Source organism: Callithrix jacchus, chromosome 12 (assembly GCF_049354715.1).
Source record: "Callithrix jacchus isolate 240 chromosome 12, calJac240_pri, whole genome shotgun sequence".
Taxonomy (NCBI): Eukaryota; Metazoa; Chordata; class Mammalia; order Primates; family Cebidae; genus Callithrix; species Callithrix jacchus.
Window position 1 is genome coordinate 108,651,981 of NC_133513.1, and position 27,651 is coordinate 108,679,631.

Here is a 27,651-nt window from a genome sequence, read left to right on the forward strand (position 1 = left end):
TTTTAAGGTCAAGACAAGATTTAAATTAGAATATAATTTGCTTAGTCATCTCACTTTTTTTTGAAGCAAGTAAGCAATGAATTGGGAAAATAAATTACACTTGTTTTCTTAGGAGTCTCAGAAAGGGAACACACGTGCTTCGTTGACAACAGTGGCATTCAGTAGACTGAATAATAATTTATGCCGTATTCGTTATTTCTTTATTACTGATGGAAAGAAGAAGAGCTGGTTAAAAGGTAGCAGAGATCAGTTAAATGTTCAGGTCTATTGTAACAGTATTTATACAAATTCATTTACTTTATAATAACTTGCATATTTATTTGAATTTTGACCTAATTGGCCTTAGAATTGTTGGTGAATATAAGGTAGTTTTTTAAGAAAGCCTAAAACACCCACTACAATGCCAGAATTCAATTGGTATTTGTTGGCATTTCACACATTCAGATACCTTGCATGTCCAACTACTATTTACTGAAATATATGTAGTAGAGAGGAAATACAGTGAGCAAGATATATATTGGTGAGCAAAGTTTATGTCAAGTAAATGATTGACACAAATGTCGTGGTTTTTTTTTTTTTTTGAATTCTGGTATCACAAACTTATTCCAATATATATGAAGAGTGAAATCTTATTTCCTGTGGTTACTACAACTAAAAGGGAGTAAAAAAGGCAGGGCAGGAAAAGATTTATGGGATTCAGAGATGAGAGAATTTGAGAGATGTGAAGAAAAATAAGGCAGAAAAGAGCAATTTGACGAATGGGAAGAAATAATGTACAGGAATTTGTAGTACAAAGGATAAAAGACTACGTTTAGTCTCACAAAACTAGAATTGTATAATAAAAGAATTATTCTAACCCAACTTGTATTTAACTATGACAATGTGGTTTTTCAAATCGTCCGCATCCTTTGTCTCACAGACATTTTAAGGCCTTGAGTACCAGTCCTGTCCATGAAAATGCCTTTTTCTAAAATCTCATCACTTGTTTATGCCACTTACTTGACAACTGATCACACATTTGGATTTCCGACTTGTTCTGTGATTAAAATCTCCTATTATAAGCTAACATTTTGTGCTTTATATCTCAATTTTCTAAGTAGAATGCAAACCTGGAAGACAAGCACTCTGTCCTATTTCTTGCTAGTTTCTAAAGTTTTAGCAAAGCATCTTGCATTGCAGAGGGATCTCAATTCTTTAATGCCTGGGTAAAATATATAGCATTTTTCACCAAGAGAGCCATTCATTCTATAGTAAAAGAAAATGATAAAATAACACTGACAACATGCAGAGATGTAGGTGAAATTTCGAAGCTTTGGAGCATGTATTTCATCAGTAAGTTATTTACTTTGCTTGTGTGATAGTCCTGACATGGAAGATCAGTGCCTGTGAGCCAACACAATATCTATAGAAAGAGTATAATAAATAGAAAACGGGTGCATGAATCAGATTATTTACATTTTGGAGATGGTGGTTGCCATGAGTACTGTACTTGAAGTAATTCCAAAAGATCTCCCTGGAGCTGAAAGTGTGTGTAGTCATAATTGCATGACCTGTGACAAATTGTCTTTGTCCCACAGACAGGTTGTAAAATTGTCACTGAATCAAGATGGAGTAATTATAGGGAAGTAGAAACTGTCTGAATATTCCACTGAAAGCTGAAGATGTGGTTTATTCTTGATTTGCTTTGCTAACAGCTCTAACTTTCAGAAGACAAAGAGAACAGTAAGAGAAGCAATCAAACAGGTGGGGGATGTAGAAGTCCTGGGAGAAAGAAAATTATGCCATTTTAGAGTATATAATAGGAAGGAAAGAGAACAGAGAAGAGAGGCATTTACATGCCCCCAGATTTTAGCAAAAGGTTTTCCAAAATGTTTACAGGAAAGCTATTTTTATTCTACAGCAAGAAAGCTAAAATAAAATAACCCAATGAATCATTCATTCATTTATTCAGTTTAAGTAACGGTATTAGAAAGTTTAAACCTACAAGTGAGTTAAGGCTTCAAATGAACTTTTTTCTTTTTAGTTAGGATAGCCTGACTGATACAGCAAGGTTATGCTGCAGATATGATATATATTTATAATGGAATTTAGGAATATCTGGTGTTCTTTTGTAGTAGATAGAAAAATGGACACTGGGTAATAGTATAGTTATTGTTGGTGGTTTCTGAGCGGGGCCAATAATTAGCATGCTTTTCTTTCTGTGAGTTCTAAACAAATATGAACTAAACAGTTAACTTGAAAATATTGATCAATATATCATTTTTATTATTGATTAAATTCATGCTGAAGGGCATAACTCTGGGGCCATAAACCAAATTATTTTGCTAATTCTGAACTCCAGAATTAGGCAGATTTTGTCATCTGACATGGATAATGCACTACAGTATGCTGCTTTCTGTGGGTAGCCTTCCCAGATAAGAAGTTATGCGAGAGAGGATCCAAGCCAAATTCACATCATCTGCAGGCAGATTTGCTTCTAAAAGGAAGACTCTGTTTAAAAAATTAGAAATTTGTAATTATATCAGCCCCAAACACATCTTATTTATGTCTTCTCCTCCAAGGCAGTATTTAAAAAACTTTTTAGTTTCCATTTTTTCCAATCCTACATTGAGAGTGACTGTATTTGGTAAATAGCACCCATACTTTTCTGACTAACAAGAAGGCATTTTAGTCTTATTTTGTTGTGACTGTTGCCACTGTATGTATGACTTTACTTCCCAGGAAGTATTTGTCTCTCTTATGTCATTAGCCAATTCTGAGACAATCTAAGACTACATGGTAGAGAGTGAACTTGAGCCTGTGTTCAAACTAAATGATAGTAAGTTTCATCTGTAGGTACTATCTTGTTCCTAATTTTTTTTTTTTTTTTGAGACGGAGTCTCACTCTGTCGCCCAAGCTAAAGTGTAGTGGCACAACCTCAGTTCACTGCAACCTCCACTTCCCTGGTTCAGGTGATTCTTCTGCCTCAGCCTCCCGAGTAGCTGGGACTATAGGTGCCCACCACCACACCTAGCTAATTTTTCTATTATTAGTAGAGACAGGATTTCACCATCTTGGCCAGGCTGGTCTCAAACCCCTGACCCTGTGATCCCCCCGCCTTGGCCTCCTGAAGTGCTGGGATTACAGGCTTGAGCCACCATGCCCAGCCAAATTAATTTTTTAATTCAACAAATATTTATTGAAAATCTTCCATCTACCAAATTCTTTCTAGTTGCTGAGATTAACCTATATAAAAATCCCAGTACTATCAATAGAGACAAACTTTAAACAAATAAGCAAAATACATAGCATGTTAGATGATACAGAATAATTATGGAGAAAAACAAAACAAGGAAGAGGGAAAGTGGGGGAGAGAGAGAGAGAGAGAGAGAGAGAGAGAGAGAGAGAGAGAGAGTGAAGGTGATTGACATTTTAATTGAGGTGGTCAAGGAAGAAGTACAAAATGACATTTTAGATAAAGAACTTGTGTTGGGCTGGGCGCGGTGGCTCACGTCTGTAATCCCAGTACTTTGGGAGGCTGAGGCGGGTGGATCACGAGGTCAAGAGATCAAGACTATCCTGGTCAACATGGTGAAACCCTGTCTCTACTAAAAATACAAAAAATTAGCTGGGCATAGTAGCACGTGCCTGTAATCCCAGCTACTCAGGAGGCTGAGGCAGGAGAATTGCTTGAACCCAGGAGGCGGAGGTTGCGGTGAGTCAAGATCGCACCATTGCACTCCAGCCTGGGTAACAAGAGCGAAACTCCATCTCAAAAAAAAAAAAAAAAAAAAAAAAAGAACTGGTGTTGGCTGCTCAGGCCTAACACTAACCATTTAAAGCTCATTCATATTCTGTTTACACACACACACACACAAAACCACATATTTATATACATAATAACCATTTAAAGCTCATTTCAGTTATGTTTTATCTATCTATCTATCTATCCATCTATGTATCTATCATCTATAATCTCTCCATAAGAGATTGAATGAGCCAAGAAAACTGTCTAGTTATCAGTTGCTGAGGGACTGGCTAAGACAGAAATACACAGATACCTTTCTTAGTTGCCCCAAGTTTGGGACCCACTCCTCATGTATATGTATACAAAGTACAGAAATTAAAATTCAAATTCTATAAATTTAGAACTTGATTTTTTTATAGTTTAATACATTTAATAACAGCAAATATTCTGCTCAATAATTTCTGAACCTTTTTCTTGTTCCAGTATAATTAAGTCATTGCATCAGCGAAGCTTAGGAATAGTTAGTTGCACTTGTATAGTAAATGACACATTCAGGCCTTGGCCCTGGTTGAAGCCCTGTGATCTCCAATTTTGTTTTCTGGATTGCCCCATTACTTGTTCTAGCCTTAAGGAAGTGGAGTAGCTTATTTGATTTTTAAATTTAAGTGAAATAAACAGCATTAGTCATAAAGATGATGTTGTAGGACTTTCTCCTTAATTCTGCTAAAAATAGTCCTTATTACACGATCATGAAAGGTTAGGCTCACAGACACTTTGAAGGGTGGGAAAAATGGAATTTACTGAGTGAAAAGGGAAAAAAAACTTCAACAAAGTGAGAGAGGATCCTGTTAACAGGCCGCCCTCTAACCTATTGACTCCCAGGTACCACCCCAGAACAGGAGAGGCCAAATGGCCATCCACCACCACAAATGGTGTGAACTTTCTGAGGCTCCACCCAGTGTGCACTCCTTCCATTGCACAGGCCTGTGAGAGGTTCTGCAGGGGGCACTTTTTACTTGGCTGTCTCAATGATATTATGTTATCTTCACTTTTTACTTTTTAACTTGTTCAGAATCCCAAGCAGATGAGAAGGGTCTACTTAATAGAAACCTTATCAAAGACCTCAACAGTTCAATAGATTCATTGTTGATTACTAGGTAAGTGTCCATTTCTAGAGAAAGGATAATGTAGCATTTATTTCTTTTCTCTGATCCACTTAAAATTTTCATCAATCTAGAAATAAATGGCCTGATTATCAAATTTAGACCTAATGGGAAAATTCATAGAAAGGAAATATATTAGAAAAGGGGAATTTGCAGATTAAGTGTGAAGTATATAGAATGTTTGGTGAGAATTAAAATGCATTTAGTAAAGGGAAAGTAACTGTAGGGTTAGATATGTCTTCTTAGCAGGAATATATTAAAAGCCAGTAAATTCAGGAAAATGTGCCAGTTAATTGGTGAAGCAGACAAGACACAGAGGAGGAGGCTGCAAAGTTCTTGGGAGCACTCTGGACCATGAGAGGTTGAAAGAGCCAAGAAATCTGTCTGATCATCAGTTGCAGAGGGGCTGGCTAAGTAAGAAATATACAGATGCCTTTCTCAGTTGCCCCAAGTTTGGAACCTACTCCTTATAAAAATATATGCAAAGTACAGAAATTAGAATTCAATAACATATGGTCCAAAACATTATATTCCAGGACAAGGGCTAAGGTGGGTAAGTTTTGGATAAGTTTTGTAGTGGACAAAGGATGGTTTCACACAGTTTGAAAATAAAGGAAAACACGCCGAGTCTGCTAGCTAGGGAACTTCTTGGGTATCATATACCTCTTGCCACCCAGAGTGGACACAGTGCTTGAAACTAAACTGATGTTTCTAAATCCGTATATCTTATCTGCCCTATCTTTTGCTATATTACATGGAGGGAACCCTGGAATACGAAAAGGCAAAACTCGTGGTGGCTTTTATGATTTGCGTTGAATTACTAGCAAGTATGTCAACTCACTATCTTGATTCTCTTTGCCACCAAAGGGCGTTGACCTGTTCAGGGGAATGGAATAGGGGTCAACATGAAAGGCAACCTGCAGAGAGATAACTAACACATTGGAAGTTTAAAAGTTCAAAGAGAATTCTGCACTCAAAAAAAAATAGGTTACAAATAGTCACAAAAGTAAAACATGAAAAATTTATAATAAGTACCCATGTGAAGTTCTGAATTTAGTTTCAAAAATTCACTCATAGACATGCTAAGTAGAGGAGACTTGTCTTGATCAAAGTTCATGTCAGGGTATTCAAGGGTACGAGATGACCATCTGTTGGGACAGTCATAGCATTTCTGACCCTGCTTAATGGGAACGTTGGACTAAGTAACCTTCAGTATATCTTCCAAATCTGAGAATGAATTATTCCAGTGAATCTGTGACTTTCTCACATTCTGATTTTTGTGGTTTAATGCATTGTTCCAAGTACATAAGAAAGCCAATTTATTTCAGTCATGAGTAATCTGTGCTACATCAAACTACCCTTCCGTTGAAAAAATTCAAACAATTGGAATTCATTTTTTTAAAATGTATGTCATGTCTCCTTTCACAAAGTACTGAAAACAAGTCAGATTGCCTATTCATTTATCACACCAATTAGTTAATGATCATTTTAGGTATCTTCCAATGGAGACTTAAAAAATTATATTTAGCAGATGTCTTACTTCCCAAAGGAGTATTTTACTGAAGAACCATTTTTTTTTTAGTATTTTGCAATATTGAACTGAAAAATGACTCCATTAGCTAATAGCAAAATAATCTCATTTTTCTTAAAGGGAAAAATATCTTTAATATATATATTGATTAAAAGGAAAATGCCAGTGTGAAGGTCATTTACGTATCCAGGAAGATTTAAGAACCTCTTGAAGAACTTCAGAATTATAGTCATAAACTACTTAAATGTTCAACACAAAGTCCTTATATACTAAATGAAAAAGCTAACTGAATTATGTTGCATTTAGAATTTTTTAACCTAGAAGCCAGCATGTTGTGGTTCAGAATTGAATCATTAGCTTTGCATTAATTCCCAGAATCAGGGAGAAAAGAAATCTTTTCTTCAGTAAGTTACTTCTTGGGGTGGGAGGAAATACCGAGAGATTGATCTGAGCTTTATTGTAGCGAGAGCCTCAAGTCATAAATTACTGGCACACAAGCAGGAGTCAATGTGTCATTTCTATTGTAATCAGATGCTTTTATATTTCCGCTTGTCAAGGTTGACTTGATCATATTGTGCACCTCCTGGATGTCAAAGACATAGCATTCATTTGCCCTTCTCTTTGAGAGCAGGACAGGTATTTCTTTCACAACTTAAACCTCTAAGTTTGGGAAGAAATATATACTCCATTGTATGACTGTGGGGGATATTCTAAGTGTCACAAATTTTTTTCAAGTGCAGATTTCAAAATTTGAAATTAACCAGGTTCTCATTTTTGCTCTTTGAGGAGTAATATGTACTAAAATCCATTCTTAGGATCTAGCTTTTAAATGACCTTTTCAGTACTCATCCTTTTGCTCATTTTGATTTGCTCAGATAAATTACAACCACCTGGCCTTTTGTATTAAAAAAGGTTACATAAAAAATTGACCTTTTGATAGTTATTGAGAGAGCTAGGTTGATTGTATTTGAGATTAACTGCTGTTGCTGTTTTCTGAATTATGTGTTAAATAACTTTACTTGAGGATGGTAAAGCCTATTTCTTGTGCCATTTTGTTCCAAGCTAATTCTAACACCATAGGAATGGACTGACTGAGAAATACAGAGAAGTTATGTTTTTAAAAAAGAATGAATCTTATTTATTTAGCTCCAGAGTGCCTAATGATTTACAGATGTGATTTCAATGTATCTTAATCTTGGTAAACCCAGTATTATCCTTTGGCCAGGCTGCTCCTTACCATTTTGGTTATTAAGATTCCGGCTTGTTTCTGTTTCTTGAATATGTTAAGTTCAGGCTTGCCTAAAAACTTGGCACTTGCTCTTCCCTCTGCCTGAAATGTTCTTTTCTAACTTCCTTTGTTCCATTCACCTACTATTCCATTTGCTCCCCTACATTTTTATGCCTTCTGTGTAATTAGGTTGGACTGTGTGACTATTTCTGATAATGATGTGTGTCACTTCTGGGCTGAAGCACTTAAAAGTCCATACACGATTCACTAGTCTCTTTTCTGCCGTGATTCTTCAAAGAGTCGGGGGTTGAGATGGAAAGTGACAAGACTGAAGCAATCTATATTGCTGAATTACCAGATGTGAAGTTACCTAGACCAGAGGATTTTGTGTGAGGAAAACATAAACTTTTCTGTGTTCAATTATTGAGCTTTTGGGGATGTGTGCCTATTCTGATTAACTATTCAGGGTTTCAGAGCAAAGGTCATTTCTCTTCTGTAACCACTCTGCCTAAAGCTCTTTCCCTCTGCACTGTGTCTTTCCCCTGACCATTTTGTTTCCCACAGAGACTTTTTTCTGTAATACTTTTATTTATTTGTTTATGTAAGTCAACGTTGAACAAACATGACTTCCACGTGCTGTTAATTATGATTCCTAAGTGTCCAGAGTATTCTTTAAAATTATCAGTAGGCATTCATTTTTCAACATTTTGTTTTAAAGTCAACAAGTACAAAAAGCAAGATAAAATACTATCTTGCAAAGGTCCATTGAATTTCCTGTTGGTCCCCAGAAAGGATAGCCTGTATCAAGCCACAGCACAGTTTTTAATACTCTTCTAGATAAATCCATTTTGCATGATTTCTTTTATCCTAAAATGAGATCATCTTTGGCAAAGCCTGTATCAGTGATGTTATCTATGTCAATACAGAAAAGATTTAGAGTCTATATTTTAATTTTAAAATTGCCTGAAGAGTCACCTTTGAAAATTCAGCAATATTTTTGCATATATGGAAGTCTTCATCCACTAATGAATAGCTTTGTTGCTTTCAACTAACTGCAGGCTATGCAAATACTTCCTTCAATATCAGACTGTACTATCTGCCAGTTGCATGCTTCCAGTTTCCTGGCACATGGTTTGGAAGAGTCTGGGTATTTTTTTGTGTGTGTATGCCATGGAGAAGCTTGCTGAATAGAATCAGAAGTCACTCTATACATCAGTTCCTGGATAGATGTATAGATGCTCCAGAAAAAGGGGCATCCAGTAGGAGCTCAGTAAAAATTCATTCAATTAATTATTACAGACAAATTTAGTTACCATGGAAATCCTGATATGAGCAGACTCTCTATCACATTTTTTTTTTTTTTTACAAATAGGCTCTTATTTTTTTAAAAACAATGAAAGAAAATAAAGGAAATTTTTCCTAGAATTTTAGTCTAAACTATTCAAGATCATCCTTTGGAATTTGAAATAAAAAACTTTATCATCTGCTTCGCTTTCAGTCCTTAATGAAATTTCTTGACAAAGCATTAAGACTTTACTGAGAATTATTTTCTTATGGCTAATGCATGAAGAGATGTGCCATATGACATACAGAGCTTCATTTTGCATTAGTGGACAAAATAAGATATGTGATCAAGTATAAGACAAAAAAATGTACACATGGGTATATCATCTGCATAATCAAAGTTTTGCATGGAATATTAACTTTTCAGTATTATGAAGATTTAAATGATTTTATTTTGAAAAAGTGTTCAGAAGTTGGAATTCTTTGTTAATGAAAAGTCAGCAGGCACACAGTTGAAGAAAGCCGGGGATTGTCTGTGCTGGAAAATGTTAGGTGTTTCACTTAGACTAAAAAAAAATGATGAAGTTCGAATCCTTTCCTAATTTACTTCAAAATACTCAGTGTTAGCAAACCTTAGAAATTTCTGGAATGGAAATGATAGTTAGATAGGTATATTATTTTACTTTTCTTTGTTTGTTCCACACTGCAAAGTAGCTTGATTATCCCTGCAACCAAAAACTGATTTTACCAAGGTCTATCCAAAGATATAAAGCTTAACTGATTTCATTAACAACCTTGTGATATGCTGCAAGACACAGCTTTTGTGTTGAGAACAGTTCAAAGTTTGGTAAAGTTCTATCCCCCACTTTTTTTTTGTTGTTGTTGAGATGGCATCTTGGTCTGTTGCATCAGGCTAAAGTGCAGTGGCCCAGTCTTGGCTCACTGCAACCTCCACCTCCCAGGTTCAAGCAATTCTCTTGCCTCAGCCTCCTGAGTAGCTTGGATTACGGGTGTGTACCACCAGGCCTGGGTATGTTTTTCATATTTTTTAGTAGAGATGAAATTTCAACATGTTGGCCAGGCTTGTCTTGAATGCCTGACCTCAGGTGATCCACCCGCCTTGGCCTCCTAAACTGCTGGTATTATAGGCGTTAGCCACTGTATCTGGCCCCTATCCTTTTTAAATTAAACTTATTTTCATGAAGACTTATAGTGATATATCAGTGGACAGATGTCAGGTGCCCCTTCCATTTTCTTGACTTCAAAATTTAATTAGAAAGACTTGCCACTGTAAGAAGTACTATTTTGTCTCCCATGTTGTTTAAGTAGGAATGGATAGCAGGGATATGTAGAGATAAGGAAGATTTGCTAATGAAGATTATTTATTTTCTTCAACATTTCCTAAATTAACAATGACAGCCCATGCTTAAAATGACCATACTTATAAAAGTAAGGTATATTTTATTTAATTCCTGTCAGTAGAAACCTTTTAAAAATACCTTATTACAAGGAAATTATGGGGATGCTATCAGGCCATATAGTTTGTACCCTCTGCCCTTGATAATAATGACAAGTTCCAGAGTTCCATGAGACTAATTGTACATCAGTTATGATATACAATCAGTATGTAAGGCTGATATCTTTTAGAAACAAGATTATTCAGTATAGAGTATAGGTGGCATTGCATATGTACCAAAGTTTACAGAATAAACAAAGTTTGAGAACCACTGAGCTATATGAAAAAAATAAATAAATGAAATGTTTCCAATTAGATGTCTGAGCTTTGAACTCATTCTGCCTTGAAGATAATTTTCAAATTCTTATCCAGCAAATAGGAACGTGTCAGAAATTCTAAAGTAGTTTTGCTGGCTTTTAGAATTTATTCCCTTTTGGTTTTGTTTTATTTTTAAGCATTAATACCAATTGATTGATTTATTTGTTGAAATAATTAAAGGAAGTAGAGTTACATTTTGGTTCAGGATGAGGGGCTGTTAGCCTCTGAAGACAGCAGTAAGTTAATGATTGAATCCACTGAAATTGTGGGGAAAAAATTAGAGTATCATCTGTTAGTGCCACGTTCATAGACTTTTCTAGTGCTCATCCATTTGCCCTTTAGAGCTCTGTGATCTGCAGATTGAAGAATCTCTGGCTTAGAGGATCTGTGAGGTTCCTAACAGGTCTAAAAATCTGTAGAGTCTGTGTCTTGGTCATATGAATTTTAATCAGTATTATCCAGATGACAACAAGATCCTCATTTGTTGACATCATTTAATCTCTCATTTTGGCCTTTTTGTTTTAATATTAGTTTGAATGATAATATATTTACTTTGAGTGATAACAGGTTTAATGTATATGCATAGTCATGCTTATACTTTCTACATACATTGGCATGCATATGTACTACATATGCATAGGCATATACATATATATAAGCTTATTGTATTAGTTCGTTTTCATGCTACTGACAAAGACATAACCAACACTGGGAAGAAAAACAGGTTTAATTGGTCTTACAGTTCCACATGACTGGGGAGGCCTCAGAATCATGGTGGGAGGCCAAAGACACTTCTTACATGGCAGTGGTAAAAGAAAATGAGGATGAAGCAAAAGCAGAAATCCCTGATAAACCCATCAGTTCTCATGAGACTTATTCACTATCATGAGAATAACATGGGAAAGACCAGCCCCCATGATTCAGTTACCTTCCCCTGGGTCCCTCCTGAAACATGGGAGATTTCTGGGAGATACAATTCAAGTTGAGATTTGGGTGGGGACACAGTCAAACCATATCATTTATCCATGCTATTAACATTTTAGAGGATATTTTGAAATCCGTGTTTTAATCAAAGATCTGGAAACATTTTCCATTTTTCCTTTGTCTTGACTCTGTCTAGTAGCAGGTTTGATGATAGTTAAAGGTAGGTTTAGGTTTTGGCACATTACTGCCCAAATAGCAATCCTAAATACCTGAACAACCTACCTGGAAAATCTACTATGGCTAATTGACATTTTGCTTTTGAATAATGAAGAGAAAAATAAGTAATCTTAAGGTTTTGTGGTATCTTGAATTATTAAAGGCCTTCTGGACAGTTGCTGAAGTTTATTTTGCAAGTTAATACAAATATTGCAAAAATACCAGTTGGCAAAAAAAATTTGAAAAGTCATTGGAATTGAATATTATCAGCCAGCTCAGTGAATACCTGTCAGAAAGCTAGTAGAAGTTTTCTATTTTTAAGTTAACACACTACTTCAAACACAGTATATTGCCAGTGGGTCAAAGATTGTAAAAGCCTAGAAAAAAAAAATGACATCTGTAATCTGAATAAAGATGGTTTTCCAAGCCACTCCCATAATGACTAACATCACTATCTAAGAAAATTGGTCCCACACTGGAAGACTGAAAGCAAAAGATTTCCAGTATTATTTTGAACAAGAATTTGAACCTTGTGCCTTGAAGATTTAGTTATATAAAATGATAGAACACCATGCTTTTCTAATTTAATGTTACTAAAAGTTCTTGCCACTTCTCTTTTCTCCTTTACACCATCCTAACACTGAAAGAACAAAATCAATTTTTACTTGTATTACTCTATGTTAAATATGTTTGTGTTGAAACCCTCTTATTTCATGAATTCTTGTGTAATCTTTAAATCAGAGGCTTTTACTTTATAGCTCAAAACTAATGACAAAATCATTATGAGTACTCTTTTTATACCTTTCCAAATTTTTGAATATAATTGCTGTTAGAAATATTAATGCATTGTGATGACTTTATGACAGTTTTTTTTCTATGATCTTTGCAGTATTGCAATAAGCTAGATGATGAAAAACAAATGAAATCTGATATTGATTTGAAAGACAAGTCCACAAAACATCCTCATTCTAAAAAAATGAATGTCTACCTACTTTCAAGGATAAGACACAAATTCTAGAATATCAAAGGACATATAAGAGTTTTAAAAGTTTATTTATAGAGTTGGTTTTATCATAACTTGTTTTACCCACATTTGGACAAAAGAGATTTTTATACTATACTTCATTCACCCATTCATTGTTCATTCATCAGACACTGTTGACTATAACTAAGTATTGTGGGGAATGAAAAGCAAAAATAGACTTTTGCCTTAAAGAAGGTCCCAGGAAAGCATGGAGACATAAAGAGTTAGTGCCATATTAATATCACAAATAATTCATAGGAGAGGTGATTATTTCAAACTTGTGGTTAGAAGGACATTTGAAGGTGGAAGAGAGAATAGATAGGGAACCTATACAAAAGAGTCATGTAGGAGGAGGCATGAAGACAATTGCAGGCATAGTTAGTCATTGCTTTGTTTTTATGTATGTGTATTTTTAAGGATTATTATTCTAAGGTCTATCAAAGAGTTGTATGCCTTAAGGTATTTGGAAAGGTAGCTAGTATGAAGTTTGGGGAATGATACCGTATTTGAAGTAGTAATATTAAGTAGAATATTATCTGTATTCATATTTGATATAATCAATGACTCTACCTGGTTGTCAAATTCAAGCATAGATTTTCTTTTTCTTTTGAGACGGAATTTTGCTTTTATTACCCAGACTGAAGTGCAATGGCACAATCTTGGCTCACTGCAACCTCCACCTCCTAGGTTCAAGCGATTCTTGTGATTCAGCTTCCTCAGTGGCTGGGATTACAGGCATGTGCCACCATGCCTGACTAACTTTTGTATTTTTTTTTTAAGCAAAGATGGGGTTTCACCGTGTTGGTCAGGCTGGTCTGGAACTCCTGACCCCAAGTCATCAACCTGCCTCAACCTCCCAACATGCTGGGATTACAGGCGTGAGCCACTGTGCCTGGCCTGACTTTCATATCACTTTTAATTCCAAGGTTTGTTTTATAAGAGATTTTGAATCGCAAAATAGTTATTGTGTACAACAAATAAGATACTAACATCTCTTTAATTTTTAAATTTTCTTCACAACAACGTTTATGACAGTATGATTATGATCCATTGTATTATGATCAATTTGTTCTTTTGGCTTTATTGTTCTGCTGAATAACTGGCAATAGCAGATCAGTTATAAAACAGACACATCTGTTATATGGCTTCTTATGGGTGTACAACATGTTAAACTTCATCTTATATAAAAACTCAATCCTAGAAAATAGATTAATTTTCAAAATTTCTTAAGAAAATACTACATATTTTTTCTTAATTTTCTGGTTGAATTTTTATCATTCTTAGTCACAAATGGCGGAAAGCAGTTCCAAATCTAAATTCATTTTACCATAATAATGACATTTTCCAACTGTCTCGTAAATTTGCAACATTTGTTAAAAGGGAGACTAGTAGAGCAAAATGTGTCACTATTGCTGAAGAAAATGGGCCTGTGGTAATTAGTGTGCCATCTTCAGAGACAAAAATAGTGCTTGAAATTTAACATTTTAATTGTACCAATTAGCAGTTATTGAGTGCTCACAATGTGCCAGCCTCTGTGCTGAACAGCACAAGCGCATCATCTCTTTAGTCTCAACCTTATGACTTAAAGATACTATTGCTATTCCCATTTCATAGAGAGAAGGAATGAGTGAAAGGTCTCAGTAATTAGATGATTATCATCCAATTGCTAGTGAGTACAACAGCCAGCATTTAAAACAGGTCCTCTAAGGTCTATGGGTAGGGTAGGTACTGTTATATATAGATGAGAAAAATTGAGGCTTAGAGAGGTCTAAGTAATTTGGTTAAGCTCAAACAGCTAAACAGTGGAGAAACTGTATTTGAAAGTAGCTTCTTCTCATTCCAGTGCCTAGCTGTACTGCATGTCATTATTCATACTATATTCTTACATATTTAAGTTGTAAGCATTTTATCTACCTCTCCCTTGTTCTGAGATAGAAGACAAAATTCAGGAAGTAATGCATCCGGTCGTTAATTGGCCAGAAAGAGGACAATTGTTAAGAATAGGGGAGGAGGGCAGAAATTAGTTGCAGGAATAATCACAATTCACTCCATTTGATTATTTTAGGGCTATCACATTAAAGCAAGAGTGTTGCAGGGGAAATGATTTACTCTTCCTAAATCTCACAGTAAAAACATCTGCTTTCGTCTCCGGAAGTCAGAAACCCAGCTGTTTCAGCAAGGCTTCTCTAACTAGTCTTCCACTAGGTGATCCAGAATAAATTTATTTGTGTAATTCTCTATTTGTAACTTTACTGATACACCATATTGTGCCCTAATTATTTCCATTTTACCAGACTTGCTTTACAAACTATAGTGTTAAAGTCCTGGACAAGAACAATGTTTTCTTCTTCTTTATATAATTTAGCAGACATTCAAATCTTAAAAAGTGATGGAAACACAAAACTCAGAAAACAAGCTAAAATTTTTAAATATACTTTTGCATTCTACAGATTTAACAATTGAACAAAAGTATCAGTTACTGTTTTTTTTAATTATGAGTTTTTGGAATTGCAATAACTATAGTCTGTGGAATATATTCTTGGTCAAAGATGGTGAGTTTGGAATATTTGTTAAATTATATTACTATGTGTGATATTGAGTATTCATTAATTCTATTTTGTAGACCTTTTACTTTTAAATATAAGGAAAAGGTGAGATGAGGAAAAAGAAGCTGTTCATTTTGTCTAACAATTGCTTGTCATGTGAGATGCCATTTATATGCTGAGGAGAACGAATACAAATGGAGAAAAATTATAATACAAATCTTGGACAATTGTGTTCAAACACAAGAGGAAATTTACAATTTTCTCAAGACTATTTGTACATGACTATTGGAAGGGTAGATTGTTTATTTGTGTGTGTGTTGTCTGGGCAAGTTAGTGTGTGTGTTTTTACCAAAGACAAAGAACCTGGTATCTTCTGCACTTAGTATCCCTTAGCTTTTGAAATAACATTATGTTTGCATTTTGCACAGACATACTATTCAGATCAGTTACCCATTCCTAGTGAGAGAGGCATAAACCAGATTCTATTTACCAGCAGCTGTATTTTTAATAATATAATTTTGAATGTATATTAAAGTGAATAATTTGACAATTTAGGTCACATTTGCTTTTTGCTTTGAATATATATTTTTAACATGAATTCATTACTTCAAAAAATATATAATCTACAAACTTAAACTATTACTCATTAACAGTACATTATTTCTATCCAATATTGTTATGTGAATGTTCTATTTTTAATAACAAAAACAAGGTATTAAAACAAAAATTTTAGATAATAAACTGTGATGGCAGTTTATTATTTAAGCTTCTGTTTAAATAAATTTTTGTTTAAATAATTTGGCTTGTCTTACTTTATCATCTATAAGGGAATTTTATGACTGTTGAATGACAGGACTACATCCAAAGAATAGTAGTTAACATTTTAAGTGAATGCCAGAGAATCTTTAAATATCTCTATGAATAATGAAGCCATTCATTGTGTTCATGGATTTTGCCTTTCTTCAATAATATTATTTTCTTCTCATTTTAAGGCATATTTAATTGCATCACACATCCTATTTTAATATTTAATAATAATTTTATTAGCTGTGTAGAATGAAAAGGGCAAGAATTGCAATATCTAGTGCTGGTCATCAATTTTTTCTTATCATGACTTAATGAATGTTATAATCACAAGGAAAGGCAAAAATATAAATTAGCTTAATAGTTGGTTGGGACTCGCTAGTTTATTGGTTTTCGCTTGGGCAAAGCCCAGAATAGGCACAAGGAGAGCGAAACAAGTAACTGGGCGTGCTGTCGAAGTCCTTGCACACAATTTCTACAACTTTCTAATCATTCCTCATTTTGAATAATAAACAGAGGCTTTGAACAAAATTATAGTAAACACTGCCAATAGTAATTTTTCTGGTTCCACAGCAATTGACAGGGGATCCGGATGACTTAACCATATGTCTTGGCAGGTATATGTTCCTTTAATTTCTATTAATGCATTTTGGCAACTTTTCATTGTCTTTTCTTAAATATTTTTACTGTCTCTCTCTTTTTTAGCTAAGAATTAAGTATCAGTTATTTTGAGTTGGAAACTTTGGCATAGCTATCATTGTAATAACAGTTTGTACTTAAGTAGCCTCTCTCACCTGAGGCTTTCAAAGTGCTTTTGAGTACACTGTATTAGACCTGCAGGATGGAGGTTAGCGAAAAAGTTATTTGTAGGTACTGTACGTTTAAAGCCTCTGTGGAAATATAACCAAGGCCATAGGGATAAAGTAATTTTAGTCTTTAGTACTCTAGATATGGATATGTGCATAATATGATTCCTAACTTTCAATGCCATTTGTTAAAAAAGGGAACCAGATATTGTTGAATTTCATATGCCTTTAAACCTATTTTAAGACAAACCATTTTTAACCCCCTCTAGCAACTGCTTCGAGAACGACAGCAGATGGCCAGCCGTCCCTTTGCTTCTGTTGATGTAGCACTGGAAGTGGGAGCTGAACAAACAGAGTTTCTGCGAGGGCCATTAGAGGTAGGAGCAGCAGTGCTGAAAGGGAACCACTATGCTTTGAATATTTATTACATTACTTCTCTAATCTACATCTGCTTGTGAAGCCAAACAGAGACTGATTATCTAGAGTTGACAAGATTCAGCTACATATGTTATGCCATTTTCAAGTCACATAGTTTTAATAGTATGACATGAGCTGTAACAAAAGCCACTGGAGAATCTATTAGCCTGGGCAAGAATGACAGACTGCTCACCTGGCAGCCTTTCTCTGACAGATAAGAGCTGAAGGAATTTAAGATATAGGTATGATCAAAGAAACAAAGCGCCTCTATTTAGTCTTTGTAGTACACAGTGCCCCCTAGTTAACAATTCACATCTATCTTTATTAACAAAGTTTACTTAGAAAAGGTGGGTGGAGATGAGTTGCATTTTAATTTCATAGCTTCATTTTTGAATGTTGAAAAGTGAACATTCCTCACATATAAAACGAATGTTTTTATTTGTGGTTAATTGCTGTATTATTACATTCCTTTATTGCAAAGGCAGAAATAGAGTATGATGAAACAGAAATCATTATATGCAACTAAACATGGTATTAGAATCCAAAAATAATACACGAAGTGGTTTCTGAAAATAACCCCTAAAGAAGCAAATTCACAAATTCTGATTAATGATGATTCAAAGAATTATGATGCATACTAATTTAATCATATGTTTATTACTTTAATTTACATCTTATATGTGGCATGATATTTAAATAGAAAGATTAAGAAACTATAGAATTGAAACATTTTATTCTGTTTTTTAAAAATGGCATTATTTGCCTAATTTTATGTTGCCATTTTCAGATTTTATTTTTTGTCAAGGAAAATAGGGAATGGAAAATAGAATCCTTCAAACACCTAGGTGTAAATATAATTAATTCTGTCTGTAGTAGTTTTGGTTATTCTGAAAAAAATAAGACAAAGTCACAACTCATGGATGCTACTCAAAGGGTCTGTTTTTTTTTTTTTTTTGTTGTTGTTTGTTTGTTTGTTTGTTTTTTGAGACGAAGTTTCGCTCTTGTTACCCAGGCGGGAGTACAATGGCGTGATCTCGGCTCACCGCAACCTCCGCCTCCTGGATTCAGGCAATTCTCCTGCCTCAGCCTCCTGAGTAGCTGGGATTACAGGCATGTGCCACCATGCCCAGCTAATTTTTTGTATTTTTAGTAGAGACGGGGTTTCACCATGTTGACCAGGATGGTCTCAATCTCTTGACCTCGTGATCTACCCACCTCGGCCTCCCAAAGTGCTGGGATTACAGGCTTGAGCCACCACCCCCCGCCAAAGGGTCTGTTTTTAGAGGAAATGAAATATTGGTGTGCATGTTTTTCTATGATTTTTAAGAAGTTTTTGTGTACTTGATTTTTACTACTCTAGATCACAGGTTATCATGGAAGCTTAGAACATTAGGAAATTTATGTGTATACCTTATATTTGTTGGAGAAAAAATTTACAAAACAGAATAATTAAATGAAAGTTACAGCAAGTGCTGTAATTTCATTTTGGTTCCTTGTTTCAAATAACTTTTGTAAAAAGTCTTTTGCAAACAGAAAACTTAGACTATTCTTGGACTATTATAAATTCTTTTCCCCCCATCTGTGTAAAATATTTTCAAATACTGCTAAAAATCTAGTAACAAGAGAAAAAATGAAAGTAGTGCACACATAGACCAATGAAGAAAAGATGTAATCAAAGAACCAGAAAACTTACAAGCTTAAGGAACAAATATGACACACACACATAGTTTGTCAGTTGCACATTAATAGTGCTCAATGATGCATTGTTAGGTACCCATGTGTTCATAATCATATTTTCATGTTTTATTTTTTCCAAATTTTGTTTCCTTCTTTATCATTGTGAATTTTTAACCTTAAATTTTATTTTGCAGAGTTAACAAATGTCTACTTCTACTTTTACTTCATATATTCTGATATTCCCTATTTCATTCTTTTATTTCCAAGTTCACTGTATATTTTTGCTTTAAACCTATACTTTGTGGAAAAACTGCTTTTTTATTTTTTCATTTACTTCATTAAGTTTTTTAAGTGATATTAACACTGGCGTTAACTACTGTTTACCAAGGCTTATTTCAGCTACTCCATTGTGTGTGTGTGTGTGTGTGTGTGTGTGTGTGTGTGTGTGTGTGATTACTAGCTTTGCATCCTTTTGGTTCTTTTTCCCAGCTTCTGTCCATAAACTGATTTTCATCTACTAAACAGAATACTACATGTTCTATTTTAATGTTTCTGATAGCTACCATTTCCTTATCAAGATTCATAGTGATTTACAATAAAATTATTTACAATAACTAAGAGATTTTTGTAGGCACACCATTGGTTTTTGGAGTAAGGAAAGATCTAGTTTCCCAGTTGCGTTCTGGAATTTTCATCTTTCTTTTAAAATTATAAAAAGATCTTTCTTCATCAAAACCATTTAGCAGACAATGTTTTGAAAATTCTTTTTGGGAATATCAGATTTGTAATTTTAATATAAATATTAGTTTCATTATTAATTAAGGCATGAAATAAGTAATGGTGCTTCTTCAATATTAATTAATTAAGTAGAACTGTTAAAAGATATGAATATAATGTATTACTGAAATTACTGGTTTTAAACCATGGTTTTAGTTTAATATAATCCGAAGTTTAAGCATGAGAAAAGTCATTTGTTTACATTTTTGATAAATAATTTAATAAATGCCCTAGGTTAACTGTCTTTATGAAATAAAATACAGCTAGCATCTTTCATTCAGAATTCACTGATTTCAAAGCTAAATACATTTATATTTATTGTATACATCTAAAATTAAAATTTTACAAATGAAAATTTTTGTTGTGCTATTGAAATTTTGTTTTTATCTTATTTTAAATCATTTAAAATGAATATAAACTATGATCGAGAAAAATGTGAAGATGAAAATGAACAACAATAACAAAAATCTGTTTTTTTGTGTGTGTGTCTGACATAATAAATAGAAACATTTGGATGTACAAAAGGCTTATAGCCCTGATCAACCTTATTCATACTGGCTGTCATTCAACAAAATAATGTATTATTTAAGGTCATGGTCATATCACAGCTGAATCAATCTAGCATGAACTATTTTTATACAGCTTCCTTGCAAGTAAGAAATAGCTATATAAAGTAAGGCTATAATATCCTTTATTGGAAAGTTATAAATACAGTTTAACAGTTCTTGGGAACAGTGTTATAGCTTTGGATAAACAAGACTGAATTGCCAACACTGTCCCTCACCCTTCACTTACTCTCAGATAAAAGAGGTAACATAGTGAACCCACCAAAAATAACTGTGCTCAACAGAATGGGCAGATTATATCTCCTGCACCCAGGAACATTCCACAATTTATGAAACACAGTAGGGCAAATTCGAGTAATGTCAAACCCTTTGAATATTCATTCCTATGTATGTTACAATGTTAGTGTTTAAAATATTAACACAAAACTAATATTGACATCTCAATTAATACAACTTTCTCTGTAACAACTGGCTAGTCATATTTTTGGCTCCTTTTTCTAACTTTTTAGATTGTCTTTTGAAGCATTCATTGTATGTCTGGTAGTGTGCAATAGTTATTTCCTGGTTTTTGTTTAAATATTTTATTAGTCTGTGATTCCCTATGACAATTATTTTTACACTAAATTTATGCGTTTGTTTAACATATTTTTGCTTATGTTTCACATAAAATCAGTTACTAACTTAACTTGTATTTCCTTCTTTCTGTTACATGTACTAGTAGATAATCTCATCAGGTTTATATCCTCAATGGAATAACTGACCGTAAGAATCCTATAAAATGCTGTTAAATCAAATAGAATCTTATGAAGTGAAATACCAGATATTGAAAATATAAAGCTAGATATTTTATATTTAGAATCTAAGAAACCAATAATTATATACTTTAGTTAAATAAACATTTTTATGTGTTCCCATATTTTACTTAGAAAATAAAATAGCAACTAGGTCAAAATTTAGAGTATTAAATATGCAAATTTGCTTCAACCCTTAATATAGATTTTTTTCATCAAAGGTCATAGTTCTTACATATTTCATACCAGAGACCTTTTATTATATTTACCCTTGATAATTTTTTCTATGTTATTATATGCCTTTTTAAATTTGCTTTGTAAAGAAAGGCTTTGGATTTACCATTAATGGCATCTAAAAATGGGGCAGAGAGTTGGGTGCAGTGGCACACACCTATAGTCACAGCTACTTGTGAGGCTGAGGTGGGAGGGTCATATGAGGTCAGAAGTTCCAGGCCAGGCTGAACAATAGCAAGATTCTATTTATTTATTTATTTTATTTTTTTGAGATGGAGTCTTGCTCTGTCACCTTGGCTGGAGGGCAGTGGCACAATCTTGGCTCACTGCAACCTCTGCCTCCTGCGTTCAAGCAATTATTTTGCCTCAGCCTCCCGAGTAGCTGGGATTACAGGCGCGCACCACCATGCCTTGCTAATGTTTCTGTTTTTAGTAGAGACAGTGATTCACCATGTTAGCCAGGCTGGTCTCAAACTCCTAACCGCAAGTGATCTACCTGCCTTCACCTCCCAAACTGCTGGGATTACAGGTGTGAGCCACCACACCCAGCCAATCTTATCTCTTTAAACACACACATACGTGCGTGCATGCACACACAATGTTATGAAGCAGAGTATCAAATATGTAAAATTTAGGTGCAATTCTTTTATGAAGGAGTCTTCATTTTCTGATTCTTTACTCATCCCAGCACATCTTGGAAAATAAAAGTAATAATAGCTCAGTTTTATTTTTTTTATATTTCAGACTGGAAATTCTACCTTAAAAACTAACTCTATATACCATGAACAATTGGCTCAACAAATATTTATCAAATTTACTATATACAAAGCAGTACAGGAGGCAAAATATGAAAAATATCTTTAACTTTCAGAAACTTAACAGACTAACAGGAGAGATATGTAAGTGTAAAAATACTTCTAATAAAAATATGTTATTAATCCCAAAAAAGCAATAACCATGAAGAAGAGGAAAAAGGAATACAATACTCAATGTATTGCTGAATATTTCAGGAAAGGTTGGAGTCATTTATCTTGGCCTTTAAAGGTACCTAAAATGTCAGTAGGCAAACAGGAATAGGTGAGGTTGGGAGACAAGTGAGAAGCATGCCAAGTTGAGAGAGCAAGGTGAGCGAGGACAGAGACAGAAAACAGGGTGGTATGTGATTGAGGCAGTGAGGAGGCCACATTCACCGAATGAGGAAGCAGCTGTTAGAGTTAAGGTAGAAAATGTAGGAGCATATCATGGAGGACAATTTAAACAAGATGCCAACAATCACACAGAAGGTTTCTGAGAAGAAGAGTTTTATGATTAATTTTAAGAAAGATTACACTGGCAGCATTTTGTAGCATCAACTGGATTGAAGAAAAATTGAGGTAGAGAAACAATTTGGAAGGGTAGGCCGTGAACTAGTGGTTGTCAAAATGTGAAGGTGCAAATATCACTAAAAACTTTGACAATGTAGAATAAAGAGAACGTAAATAACTGAATGTAGGGAGTCTGGGGATAAAAGAGGGAGGGGTCAGGAAGTTGTGACTTCTTCATATGTACTTGAAGTCATGGGAGTGAGAAAGGAGAATTGAAGGTAGAATCTAGAAGAATTGCTATAATAAGATGTTGGAGGCATGTAAAGGAGACAAAATTCACATGACAGGCTGAGAAAGAGTACAGAATTAAGAAGATTAAAGAGTTTTAGAACCATCAGAATTAAGAATAAGAAGGCAGGCCAAGAAGGATGGTGTGGTAAAATATGTCATCCATTTCGTAGCTGTCAATGAAGCTACGCACTAAGGAGAGAAGATGGAATCGGGTAATTATGCAGTCATTGGTTGCTTTTGAGGAAGTAATTTCTATTGAATGGCAGAAGCCAGACCACAAGAGATGTGCGAAGATGAGAAAGTGGGTGCAACAAAAATAGACCACCATTTTGAAACTGATATTACTGAAAGGAAGGAAGGACGTGAGAGTGTAATTTAAGAAACGGGTAGTTTCAAGAGAAAGTCTTTTTGGAGAGAATTTTTTATAATGCAACAACACATTCGCATTCCTTTCCTTTTTTTTTTAAGCATAGAGAAGAAATATTAAAGGGGAAAATGTATAGTAGGATAAAAGGGAGGTGAAAGCAGAGAAGGGAACAAGAAATCAAGTATAAGCATTAATTTTAGAAAGATGAAAAAGGGTAATAAAATGCTGGGTAAAGATCAAAGGAAATTTGGAGCAGTTCTATTTGATAGGAGTTTGCCTTCCATGGTCTTATAATTTTTCATGATAATTTAGAAGTAAGGTCACCTGCAGAGGGTGAACTTGATGTACAAGTTTGAGGCTTAAGGATAACAGGAGATGTAGAGCACTTGTTTTAAAGGCTATGATGGTTAAAACAGAAAACTGAGTTATCTGTCTCCTTTTACTCTATTCTTCATTTTCTGTCTGTCATTGAGCCCTGTCTGTTCTACAGCCTAAATATATCTTAAATGAATCTCTTTATCACCACTACTGCTCCTGTGTTTCAAGCCTTCATGATCTTTTCCCCACTCTGTTACATTATCCTCCTTACTAGTGAAAGAGGTTTAATTGACTCACAGTTCAGCATGGCTGGGGAAGCCTCAGACAATCATGAAGGAAGGGGAAGCAAATATGTCCTTCTTCACATGGCAGCAGGAAGAAGTGCTGAGTAAAAGGGGAAATGCACCTTATAAAACCATCAGATCACATGAGAACTCACATTCTCACAAGAACAGCATAGAGGTAACCATTCCATGATTCAGTTACCTCCCACCAGCCCCCTCCCAGGATACCACACATGGGGATTATGGGAACTACAATTCAAGATGAGATTTGGGTAGGGACATAACTTCCTATCTCTTATGGTAAAAACATACAACTTCTCTATATAATGTACTGTATACAGGGATCTGATTCCATCATGCCTATCCAGCCATTTCTTATTTCACCCCAATAACCTGAGTCCACACAACATCCCTGCTTTTGCGTCTGACTTCGTCTCTGTTCTCTTGTCCTGGAGGAAATTGCCTAAAGTGGTAGAGTTTAATTCTTAAACTACAAAATAAAATAAATAAATAATAAAGAAAAAAATGAATGAGAAATACTATCTTTTTGGGGGGCGGGGGGCGGACAGAGTCTCTTCCTTTGTCACCCAGGCTGGAGTGGAGTGGCACCATCTCGGCTCATTGCAACCTCCACCTCCTGAGTTCAAGCAATTCTCCTGCCTCAGCCTCCTGAGTAGCTGGAATTACAGGCACATGCCATCATGCCCAGCTATTTTTTTTTTTTTTTTTAGTATAGAAAGAGTGTCACCACATTGGTCAGGCTGGTCTCAAATTCCTGACCTTGTGATCCACCTGACTCTGCCTCCCAAAGTGCTGGGATTACAGGCATGAGCCACCGTGCCCAGCCAAGAAACATTATCTTAAGGTGATAAAAAGGATTGCTGAGCAACAGTGAAACCCAAAGCAGCCTAGAGAGTATGAACTTTAGTAGGAACAATTACCTTATCTTGTAATAACCTTCACACTAAAATCAGAAGTGAGGAAAGCAGACAGTGGGGTTTTCCCAGAGTTAGATATTGGCAAGGTGAATAAGGACAGAGAATCAAGCTAATGAGAGATTATAGGATACTAATATGAGACCCTCTTTTAAATTGTTGGGAGTAGGAGCAAGGGTTGATAGTGAAAGCAAATGTCTGTGGCTGACAGTATACTTAGCTCAAAATAGAAAGTTGAGATCAATTAATTAGTTAATTCATTACTCATGTACTAATCCAACATTTACTGTGTGTCTCCTAGGTGTCAAGCATTGAGGATATAGAAATTATGTAGGAGCACAGTCCCTACTCTTGTGAATAACAATTCAAGTAGAGGTGAGGGGGAAGAACTGATATTTAAGATCTTAAAAAATATTTGAGTTACAAAGTAGATAGGACTGCCTGATTTTGCTTTATTTATTGATTATTCTCAATTAGGTAGATCGGTGTTTTAATCGCTCAGTTTTGCAACTTCCTTATTGTATTTGAATGCATTAAAATACACATAAAATACCCCAGACTTTAAAAAAATAACAAAAACCACTTTGTTTAGAAAAAATACAGATTTTAAGTGAACAGGAAAAATCTTTTTAGTAACCACATTGAAAGATGTTGTTCAGCCAGTATATTGTGCACATCTACAGATATGTTTTTATTCTAGGAGTAAATATCAATGAATATGTATTCAACATGAATAAATGTGAGTAAATACTGAATATTAATAAACTTACATAAATTTTTGGTTTATAACTTCCTGTTAGAAGATCATTGTTTCAAAACTTTTTAAAATGTATTGCATATGTGGCCTCTTGAATCTCTTTGAAAGATACATTATAACATCTATGTGTTTGGTAGAATTTTAGGAATTTTTAGAAACTACATTCACAAAGTAGAATAATTATGCCTATATAAATTATATTTCAAGAATTTCCAAATAACATTTTTTATTAAAAGTACATTAAATTTTGATGACCTCATTCATTAAGAAAAAAAAGGTGCAGTGCACTATACTAGACATTCCAGATAACACAAAGGTGCTTATGACATAATTGGTACTCTAGAATATCTTGGAATCTGCTGTTAAGAGTGACATTATTTATATTACCCCTTGAGTTATCTTTCTTTTTCTGCTTCTGCTTTTTCTTTCATTCTCCTTCGGTCTAGTTTTCCTACTACACACTATTTCTCACGTGTTCTAACATGCACATGATGATAAAAACCCAAAGCAGCATAAGATCTCAGAATACTTTTGATCCAACAAAGTAAATTTAATGTTAGTAATATTTGTAATAAAAATAGTTCATATTTATATGAATATATAAACTCTCTTTTTACTATAATATTTGATAACTAGATACCTCTAATCAGCCTCCCACTGTATCGAATGTGTTATGAGTGTATGAATACGTAAATGCACACATAATACATATATAAAGTTTTCATCAAGCACTGAAGGACAACATGATTGTCAAAATAATTATCTTCCTACATATTCTTTAATTGTGAAGGCAATATAGTTATAACATAAGTTCTTAATTTTTAAATAATGCTATCTGTTCCTGTAATAAAATTAATATATCCTAATTATAAAATTTTATAAAATACAGAAAAATATACAAATTAAAAGCCTCATTCATACTCAACACTGTTTGTTCTACAAATGTGTGCAGTCATATAGTGACCACCAATCAAGATGGTCATCATCATGGAAAGCAAAGCCTCTCCCTCTGCCCCAAGACCCTTACAACCACTTATATCTTATTTGTGTCTTTCTGGTTTTGCCTTTCCCAGGACATCATGAAAATTGAACCATATTTTATGTTGACTTCTCTGTCTTGTTTCTTTCACTTAGCACAATACTTTCAATATATCCAATCATGTCATTGCATATATCAGTAGTTTATTGCTAAGTTTATTCTATTGTATATGCACCACAGTTTATCTAATCATCAGAGAGTAGACATTTGTATTTTTTCCAATCTGGATCTACTGTAAATAATGCCATCATTTGTTTGCATACAGGTCTTTCTAATAAGATATGTTTTTATTTCTCTCAGGTAAAAAACTATCAATAGGATTTCTGGGCCATCTGGTGAAAGTATGTTTAACTTCAGCAGTTTTTAGTGTATATGCCATTTTATATTTCTCTCCACAATACATAAGAGTTTCAGTTGCTTCACATCCTCGCCACCACTAGGTATTGTTGAGTTTTTGTATTTTATGTTGTTATTCTAATGACTGTATGATGGCATCTCACTGTATTAGGTTGGTACAAAAGTAGTGGCAAAAACTGCAATTGCTTTTGCACCAACCCAATATTTGGTTTTGAAGAGACCTAAATTAATTCTAACATTGGTGGGGTCTGGCTACCCATTTATAGGTATGTATATCTTCAAATGTTAATTTTCCCATAGCTATATATGCATAGACATTAATTGAGGGATATTCTATAATAAAAGACAAGGGGTAGGGTATATGTGATATGTGCTTATAAAACAAGAATCCAAAAATTGAATTTTCAAAAATATCTTCATAAAATAAACAGTTGTATATTTCCAGTTCCTACAAGGCCTTCTTTAGTAAAATAAGTCCACTAAATAAGAAATGAAATATTAATGTCAAA

At 34.3% G+C, this 27,651-nt stretch overlaps 1 protein-coding gene across 5 annotated transcripts in view; it reads left to right on the top strand.

The window, feature by feature from the left end:
- The window catches only part of ATRNL1 (attractin like 1), an 839,028-nt gene that overhangs the window by 600,467 nt on the left and 210,910 nt on the right, over nucleotides 1-27,651 (top strand). For 3 of the 5 annotated variants that reach the window (XR_013525132.1, XR_013525131.1, XM_035269198.3), the window contains one exon: nucleotides 17,298-17,405. The exons of the other annotated variants lie outside the window; for them this stretch is intronic. Coding sequence is in view for 1 of the 3 variants with exons in the window: in XM_035269198.3 (XP_035125089.1) it covers nucleotides 17,298-17,405 (108 nt within the window). In the remaining 2 variants the exon portion in view is untranslated. The remainder of the gene's footprint in view (nucleotides 1-17,297; nucleotides 17,406-27,651) is intronic. 5 annotated transcript variants of the gene reach the window in all.